Raw genomic sequence first — 10,279 nt, forward strand, 5'->3', positions numbered from 1 at the left:
AAGCTGCAGATTGCGAATTGGGGAGCAGTGTGAACACTGAATGGGAGGCTGCACTTTGGTGATTTTGAGGCAGATGTAAAAATGGACGCGATCATCAACTTGGACATTACTACTTTTACAATAATAATTTAAAATGCTTTTTTCTCCCCTTTTGTGTAGCCTGCGTTGAGATCAATTTTAAAATGTAAACAATCAACTGAGGGGTCAAAATCACTCCTCCTGGCAGTTACAGTGTTAATTACTGTGTTCCCAGATTCTCGCTATGCAAATATCCTGCATTTCTTTTTCCTAACTCTAAACCTTAAAAAAATCTTATGTTTTGTGGCGAAACAAAAGAAGGTATAGATAATACAGTTAGTCACTTTTTCAGGCTCTTGGTTTAAGTCATTGTTAACTTTATCAGTATTAAAACATAATTGTTGCCATACAGTCTGTGGGTGTGCATTGTCAAACAACTTTTTAAAGCACATTCTCAATTTCCGTCAGCTGAATGTGTACTGAATTTTTGCTGATATATTAACCATTGACATTTTGTTTCTTGTTATGAATGCAAAACTGTTTTCAAGATAACCCAGGGGAACATACCATCAAAGACACAACCAGGTGTCCCTAAAATTGAACTCTAATATATTGTAGCAAAAACTTCTGCATCAAAATTGCAGTACTGTGACCTTTAAATTCTGTCTTCATGCCATCTTATTAAGATGACATACAAACCATAATAACTGTTACAGGTCTTATTACTCTTTAAGTTGTTGTTTAAAAAAACACAAATATGTTTGTAATGCTGGATTGTTCACAGACGGGAGCTTCATGTACTGACACACCAAAAGAAGAAAACTCCTTAGTGGTGAAACTTACCCAGATGTTTTTCCTCATTCTATCTCCTGTTAGGACCGAGAGCAGTTCAGGATGGCAGCGGCAGTGCAATGAGTGTGCACTCACACAACTGTCTCCTCTTCATTATGATTCTGTCCTTCCTGCTTAGATTTTGAAGATAAATTGAGTTGAACTCCAGTGTTTTGTGTGTGTGTGTGTACCTGCGTGTGAGTGTGTGTAGGTGTGTGTGCGTGTGTATGTGTGTGCGTGGGAGTGTGTGTGTGTGCGTTTTTGTTTTTTCCAACTGAAACCATAAACTGATGCACATTAAGTGCATGATTTAATCTGCACTGCATTGATGTTGACCCGCTAAACAAGTATGTCATTGAGGGTCTTTTTTTTTAAGATTTCAAGGATGTAACAAATGTTTCACCTTTTAATTGAATTTTGTTGGATATTTTTCTCTTTGAATCATATTATTCTGGATTTTCTCTTTTTACCTGTGATTCTAAAAAAAAAGATTTTTAAAATGATGTCTCTTATTTTTAAAAAGTGTCTCTTAATCAAATGGATTTGTCTTGAATTTAACCACACCGAATATTCATGTCTATTCCAGGAAACAGCAAATTTACAGCAAATATAAGAAGTGAATTCTAAATACCTCAAAATTAAACTGAAAGAGTCAAACACAAGGTTGCCCTGAGGCTGAAAACCTGGTATTATCATATTTTAATGTGTAATAATTATCCTTTCGTCTGGTTGTTGAAAGCAGAATTGTAGTATTTTTGTTTCCACCATTATAGTGATATATTTGCACTTGTGCTATGCTAATCTTTTTAATTATATTTTTTCAATTATGTGTAGTTTTAAATATTTTTAAGAACGGGAAATATGAACTTGTAATTATTTGGGACAAACCCCTTACTTTCATCTCTTTGTCATTTTTTGTTCTTTACTCGTACTGGTTGTATACAAAAATGTTGTCAAGATTATTATAATTATAATTATGTTAGACTTTAATATTTACAGATGGAGGGAATGTTAGCTACATTTGTATGGAGTGGACATCTGACTTAAGTAATGCAGACCTATTAATGCTATTGATATTTGTTTAATATCATACCATGTATACATGCTCTAGAAATTGTTCCTGTTTATGTTCTAAACCAGCACTGGAGGGTTACAGAACAGTCGTTTTGAGTAGATTAACACAAAATAAACTCTTTCTGCATGTATTTAGACACAAATGACCCAAAGACTATATTTCATAAACTTCCTGTTTTTCAAATCACCAAACAAAGACCCTGATTTTTAAGTATTGTCTTCTCATTAACTTCAGAGTAAACTAGAGGTCTTCATGGGTACAAAAATGTCTGTCTGTGCAAAAATGTACTACAGTGAATTAAAGTGGATTTGCCCATTTTTTTTTAATATTGACCCAGAAATAATATAGAAATAACACCTGGGTTAAAAAAAAGGTCAGAAAAAATAGGTCAGAAATAAAGACTATATGTAAAACGTGGCATAACTGCAAATGAGCATTTATGCCACTGTGACATAATTGCTCATTTGCAGTCTTAAGAGTTCCTTTTTCATTGACAACCTGAGGAAATTATTCACTACCATACAATAGTAACTAGAAGCATACATTGTTTCATCATTATCTGTAAATTAAACTATAATGCACAAAGTGAAGATCATATTAGACTGAAGCTGTATTGAAAGTAGGAACTGAGACCATAAACTTATAAGAAAAAGGTTGAATTAGCAAACATTTTGCAGTAAAGACTTTCAGACTTCTGTTGATTTGGACTTTATAAATTAAGCAATTATTCTTAGCCTATTAGAATGAAAGCAGATTTAAGGTACTTTTGCTGCCACTTCACAATTTAGACTTATAGGCTAAGACCCATCTTTAGTATTTTGTCCATTATCCAGTCCTATACAGATCTACTGACATGGGTAGACTCATGAAGACCTTTAGAGTAAATGTGTTGTCTTTTGACACGAGTAAAATACAAAATCATTGATACTCTTAAACCAAAATGTACAGTATAGGAGTCAGATTGTGAGATGTTGGTCAGAAGATTTAATAATTTTAGACTTTACTGTAGAGTATGCAAGCCAACTGCAATAACTGAGACTGATTAAAGGTCTCAGCAAATAGGCCACAACAGTTCTTATCACCTGATATATAACTTGCATTAACAGAAAAGACAGAATATATGAGAAAACCTGAAAATCATATGTTTCAATATGGACAAATATCAGTGCAGGCAGAGTGTCACAGGCAGCAAACAATCAGCAGACCTCCTTTACCATATTTCATTGTGAGCATGAGAATTTTATGCAACAATCTGTAACCTCTCACAAAATGACAGGAAGAATTAAAGCTGGTAATTTCTCTCTTTCATATCTCTCAATTTGAAAAGAGATTTGTACCAATTGGCAGACTGTACTTAACATGGGTATGCTTTTATGTTATTTAGTGGCAATAACAAAAAATGTACATCTGGTGTTGAACTACTGGCTTTTGTAATGAAAGGGATTGCTTTAAGACATTGTGCATCCCTTGCAAAATGCTGTTTGTTTTTACTGTCAGTTTCTATCAGAGTTTTGCAATTGAAGGTTTCCATTAACACTGCAACAAACAAAAACAGTGAATTAAAACAAATTACTATGTCTGTTTAATGATGGGAGATGTTGCCTTTCTTATCTTCTGAACGTTCATCACACCTAAAAGGAGGAAAGGGTACACAAAAGCAATGACCTCTGTTCTTTTAATATACATTTTTTGCCCCCTTTCTCAGTCTTTTCCCTCTGGCTTGTGTCAGCACCACTGAGGCCCTAGTCCATCATCCACATTCCCCTACCTCTATCTTTCTTTTCTTTCCATGGTTTTTGGGGATAACAACCTTTTCACTCCTTGGTGTGAAAAGAAGAGCCAACATCCAAATCAGAGAGGCATGAAACGGGTCGTTTTAGAAACTGATCAGGATAATCACGACCTGAATCTGACAGGCTAATCATTGTTTGTTTTCACATATCAGAGAGAGGGAGGGACAGAGCTGCAGAACATTATTTATCTCTAGCACTCCAATGTTTGGAAATGACATGGTAATTATTCCATCCTGGGTTGAAAGAAGGCACTACCAATCACACGTCTATCCTGCACAGTCATTTTATGACAAGATTCGCCACATTTAAGATGGACTCACATCAGATCAACTCATAGGGAAGTTTTTGCAGTGATCCATTCAATACTACCTATAAGCAAATGTTTATCATCTAGCCAGATTTTTTAATAGCGCAGCAATAAACACCTGAAAGTCTTATTTCGATTTTCCAGTACATTTGCTGCTGAGTACTTGCTCACACTTAGTAGCACATGTACAGTTTGATCACTATCTCACAAGGTAATCGAAACTGTGAGAATTAAAAATATGACTTTAGAACTCTACAAATTTTTTATATCAAATACACCTGTTTATGAACTTGCAGTAAGATCTCTCACCATGGATAAAATTTTGCAAATTGCTTAACACTGAGCTAAGAATGTGATAAAAATCTTGATGCATTCTTAATCATCCAGGTAAAAAAATCCCCATACGTTGATTCTGTTCATGTGGACGTAACGCTTTCAGTGGGAGAAATGTTTCGTCACTCATCCAAGTGACTTCTTCAGTCTCAGCTGACCCCACCTTCTTCAAATCAAACAAAATTGATGGCAAACATTTATGCTGGTTTGTGCTTCTAAAATGTTAGTTTGTAATGCTTTTGTAAGAACATTAATGAAAGTTTCAAGGTCAAAAGCCCGTATTTACCTTTTCTAATAAAAAACATCCCTATGTTGTTCTGATTAATTTGTATTTTGTTAATGCATAGTCTATTTTAACTATTACGGTGAACCTATTTTTTTTTTACTTTTGAGACTGTGATCATGATAAAAATATCATGGTTTATGTTTCACAATGTTTTCACAATAAAGAAAGGTGCTGGGTGACCTTGGATGACCTCTAGGAACTTTTATTAATATATTTGAAATTATTAAATTATTATTTATTAACAACCAGAGACCAAAGACTATTCTTCAATGACAACTGATCAGTGGCCATCAGTACCATTCATAGAGAGTTGGGAAATGGCTGCAATCACAGCATTGTAAGATAGCGAAAGATGTACCCTTAGGCTCCTTCCTCAATTCAGAGATGGTCTTTCCCTTTTCACGTAAATGGCCTCCTTCACTCCCCACTCAAACTAGCACTCCTCCCTGTCCAGGATGTGTAGACCAGTTTTTGGCGCATTTACTCAAGGCCATCTTGATATGATGTTTTTCTGCTTCCTTGGCTGCTGTATCTGTGGGGATGGTGTTCGCTCTATGTTGTACCATCCTGATCACAACCAGTTTTTGCTTTAGTGGATGATGAGAGTTAAACCTTGAATACTGATCCATATGCGTAGGTAGACGGTACACATCAACTTTTAAATGACCCCCATTACTGATGAAAATCTTACAGTGTAAGAAGGCTAGTCTGTCATTTTTCATATCCTCCCTGGTGAACTTGATGTGTTTGTCTACTGAGTTAATGTGATCAGTGAATTGTGGTACATCCTGAGATTGTCATCCACATACCTGAGCCAATGACTTGGTGGTTTTCCTTACCTGGATGCATCAAGACATTTTAACCCACTTTGGCAAAGACTGCCTAAAGCTACTACATGAGTACGAGAAAACAGCAAGTAAGATAGCTGACTCCAGGATCCACCTGAGATTCAGCCTCAGATGCAGACAAAACAGGATTACTCCTAAAATTCTGCCAATGAGATCATAAGTTCAAGGCCTCCAAGAAACAAAAATCCCCCAGAAGGCACAGAACACAACTTTTTGGGAACGATAAGTATCATCCATGATCAGAGGATGACATAGAGAAGAGTCAATGCCTGTCAGATCATTGTTGAAAATCCAACTGGATTATATTTTCTAAAGCTTTCGTGTTGGTCTGAGATGTACAAAGCTAAGAGTAAAAGGTAATTTTAATTTCATTGTTTTCAAATCCCTGTTGTTCCAAACACAGAAAAGGGAAAAGCATGTGGAGAAAACCTATGCATGCTGCCTCTTTACAGGCTTATTTTGGATTTTTTTAAGCCTTTTGTATTACCTAGTGCCAGTGTTCTTGATGCATTATGGACATTGTCAGCCTCAAGGTTAGACAAGCTGGCTTGCAGAGCAGTTAAATAAAGACAGTCAAATTGCATGTTGCGAGGCAGTGTAATGATTTGTGCCACACAACACAGCTAATTTCCCATTTAATGCACATTTAGTTGAAAAACCAAAACAAAATCTTTCTTTGTCCTCATGTTGTCCAGTTGGTCTTAACTAGGTTCACTTTAATTCAAACTCTGTTGTAATTAAACTTTTAATGTTTCCCTTTAATGTGACTACTATGGTTCAAGGGTTTGTGCTAAAATAGAAATTGCATGTGTTTTGGATAACCTTCCAGCTAACCTTAATGCAGGCGTATTTATATCCATCTTTGCAGACTATTTTGATTGTTCAAGTCTTTGAACAGCTTCATGATGTTTCTGTCTGCAGGTTTCTGTTTTGGAATAACAACATTTTGATTGTTTCCTGTAATACAGCCACAGGCAGCACTGGCTAACAGTGACAAATCATAGCTACATTAGCTTGATACTTAATTAATTTTCAATTCTTGGACATTCAAAGGAACTACACTAGTTTGAAATACATCTGAATTTTCCTTTAAGTAAGAAGTCTGACCTTGTGTGATGATTACAGTGTTTTGCTAAATGTCATTTTTTTATAAATAAAATAGAATTAAATTGAAATTTAATTTAAGAAATCATTCCCTTTAGTAATTAAAAGTCAAAAACTGATTGTGAAAGACTGCACTATTACATTTAGTTTTTAGAAAATAATTTAAATATTTTTTTTGTCTTGTCACTCTTTGCCCTTTATCTTTTCTTTCCCCTCACCCCAAACCAGCCATTGCAGATGGCCGCCCTTCCCTAGGCCTGGTTCTGTCAGAGGTTTCTTTCGTTAAAACGGAGTTTTTCCATCCCACTTTCTAGAAGTGCTTACACTTAGGGGGTTGGCAGATTATTGAGATTTTCCCTTTAATGTTGTAGGATCTTTACTCTACAATATACAGTATAAAGCACCTTGAGATGATTGTGGTAGTTTTTGTGCTTTGGCGCTATGTAAATGGAAATAAACTGAAACGAGTTGAATTAAAATTGATTCTTTTTCCACATGCTATGCACTTTCAGCAACTGCACATAATATGCATCTCTTTCAGGCAAACTCAACACAACAGGAGCTGACATACCTATTTAAATTGGAAATAAGCAACCACAGTAACAATTAATCTCTCAGACAAATTGAAGGCAGGCATATTGCATTTTTTTTTGTGTCTGCACTATGTTAGAGCAATGGCTCCCAATTCCCACCAAGCATGACTTTAAAAAAAATTATATGCAAGTCCTAATCAAGCCAAACCCATGACAAAATCCAGGCGAATGAGCAGAGGATCTTAGAAATACATATTTCTGATCCTGCACCAGCATTCATTTATGAAAACGCACTGAGAAGTGCTGGATACACATAATTTTTTTGTTTCTGTGAGCCAATTTTGAATCACAGCCCACTAAGATTTGTATTTTGGAAGCATTGCATGTTCATGTTTATATGACCAATTACAAACATCTGTCTCAACTGCCCGGAGATTATCTTAGCAGATTCATGACATTGTCTCACAATATGTTGGGATTCATTTTTGGATTATTTACATGACTAAAATTCTACCCTACACTGAAAAAAGGCCATGTTTGATTTACTTGATTCAATAGTGGACATTGGCTGCACACAAATGTTTTGCTTTGGCAGAAACTTAAACAACTGAGTTAAATCAACACAACTTTTCATATTCAATAAAACTGTGCATTTTGTGTTCATAAAACACGATTGAAACATGTTTAGATGAAGTAAATTGAGCTCTTGGAATATTTTAATCCTTCGCAATTTTGTCATTTTATTTCAACACTATTCAATAACTTTTACCCCAATACTACTTGGTCACTTACAGTAAATACTACTTGAAGGTAGTTGTATAGAGTTGTTGGTCATATGTATTTTATTGATGAAAAATGTGTGCTCATATTTAAGGCTGACAGTAATAAAATGTTGTCTCTTAATATTTTGTGATTTCTTGTCTTTATTTAGTGTTAATGGGTTGTTCAGAGTAAATAGTGATAGGAAGAAATCAAATTGCTGACATGCTGCACCGCCAATAGACTAGTGATGGGATTTCTGGTTCAGCTCACTAAAAAGAACCGGCTCTTCGGGTTGTTTTGTTGCTTTAATTAATTTATTATTAACAATAATATAAAATTATGCACAAAAGGAATTACTAATGTAAAAAACAGTGGTTTTATTTATATATTTATATATATATATATTTATATATAAATATTTACGGTGGCCCCTAGAGACAAAGCACGTACAAACTCCAAAGCAAGTACAAACTCCAAAACACTTTTCTAGCATGAACTGAACTTCCAAAACAGAGCTACCTAGATCACTTACATTACACAATTGAAAGCAAATGTGTATTGTTTGTGTATTTATACACAAGCACTCATATATATTCAAATAATTAAAAAAAAAACTTTAACATTTACCTGTTATTACCACACACCAAATCCGTTTGTTGGTACTTGCTGGCTTGTGTAGCCACTAGGTAACAAAAGGTCAACACTGCACCTAGCATCCTGGGGTCCGTTCTTCGTACCTCGCTAAGTAAGTTAGCTGGATTTGATTGTTGATGATTTCGCGTGATCTTGGATCGTTCGGTTCTCCGAAGCTCATCCGGGACTTGCTGTCATAGCAACAGATCCGTAAGCGTAAACCTGCTTGGGAGCAAGATTGATAAGGAGAGTTTTCAGAATTCAGCGTATATTGCGGGATAGACAGGGTCCTTTAGCTCAGTGTGACAGTGTGCTCATAGAGAGATATTTTCCTGTGAGGGTATTATTTACTTAACCAACTTGTTGGATCCCTATGTTAAGAGTTCCACTCACCGTAGTTGGGCATTAACAACTGCACAAACTGTGTGCATTGGCTTGCATTTCTTTGCGAGTGGCACGTTTCTGTACGCTGTTAGAGATGCAGAGAACATTGGCAAAAGTGCTGTCTGCCGTTCCATTCGCAAAGTATACCTGGCACTCAAGCATTTCCTGGGTGTGTTTGTGGTTTTTCCAAGCCACTTAAGACCACAGGTTGTCAAACAGGGATTTTTTTTCTATTGCAGGTACATTAAATTCGATAATGAATGTGATGCAATCATGACCTATGTCTGTAACTATAGCTCGATTGTCCGCACACCGATGGTGTGTGACTCTATGTGCCATATCACAAATGTGGAAGCTAAATGGCCCGGATCAGTGCATGACTCAAGAATTTTCAGAGTCAGGGTTATGCACATTATTTGAGTGTGGTAAGAAAAAGAGACTTATTTTGATATTTCATACTTATTTTGGGCCTAACATAACAGCATTTCTCCATTACACAGGGGCCTACGATGGGATTCTCCTTGGAGACAGGGGTTATGCATGCAGGCAGTACTTCATGACACCGTTCCCTGACCCCAACCCTGGGCCACAAACCCGCTACAATGCAGCTCTAGCCAGGACAAGGGCACGCATTGAAATGACCTTTGGGCAAATAAAGGGAAGATTTCAGTGTCTGAAAAGTCTGAGGGTTGCACCTGACAGGGCATGTGACATTATTGTTGCATGTGCCGTACTGCACAACATTGCCACCATCAGAAAGGAGAGGACTCCTGTGGTGGAGGTGCAGCCTGATGATGACCTCCAGCCAGTGCACTTGGACCAACCTAGTGGCAGAGCTGCACGGGACAGAATTGTGCAACACAATTTCGAATATTAAAAACATGAAAAAACATATTTTTCATTGAAATTTATTTCTGCATCTTTTTCTGTCTCATCAAAAAAAAGCCAGTCATCATTTGCCAGGAAAAAAAATCATATATACTGTATCATGCAAGGTCATCAATAGTGCTCTGTATGAAAGTGTATTTTTACTTACTCTGAAGTTCCTTTTGAAGGAACTCGATTTCTAGTTGAACTTTTTGCCTCATTAGAGCTTGAAGTTCGATTTCACCTAGAAGCTTTTGTTTCTTTAGCTCAGTATACTCCATTTTTTGCTGGAGACTTCTCTTATAGAGCAAACGAATGTCACCCTGTTTTAACTGTAGAGACAACATTTAACGGTCAATACATGTCATATAGGAAGTAAAATTAATTACAAGACTGCCCACCTCTGTATCAGGCCTCTCTGCCGGCCTCTTTGCCTGCAAATCATACTGCAGTCAGAAACACATAGAAGTACACAAGTAGATACAAATTCAGGCCAAATTATGCA

The 10,279-nt window shown here is 36.2% G+C and overlaps 1 protein-coding gene across 5 annotated transcripts in view; it reads left to right on the plus strand.

Annotated features, from left to right (window-relative positions):
• ntm (neurotrimin) overlaps window positions 1-7,767 on the plus strand; it is a 474,724-nt gene extending 466,957 nt beyond the window's left edge. For 3 of the 5 annotated variants that reach the window (XM_014340760.2, XM_042212991.1, XM_005944409.3), the window contains one exon: window positions 895-7,767. In XM_014340760.2, coding sequence (XP_014196246.1) covers window positions 895-995 — 101 coding nt within the window. In that variant the 3' untranslated portion in view covers window positions 996-7,767. The remainder of the gene's footprint in view (window positions 1-894) is intronic. The other 2 variants (XR_006052820.1, XM_005944407.3) reach the window with 2 other exon arrangements.
• The last annotated feature ends 2,512 nt before the right edge of the window (window positions 7,768-10,279 follow it).

The sequence above is a fragment of the Haplochromis burtoni genome, unplaced genomic scaffold (genome assembly GCF_018398535.1).
Source record: "Haplochromis burtoni strain Fernald_Lab_line unplaced genomic scaffold, NCSU_Asbu1 Contig_405, whole genome shotgun sequence".
Classification (NCBI taxonomy): Eukaryota; Metazoa; Chordata; class Actinopteri; order Cichliformes; family Cichlidae; genus Haplochromis; species Haplochromis burtoni.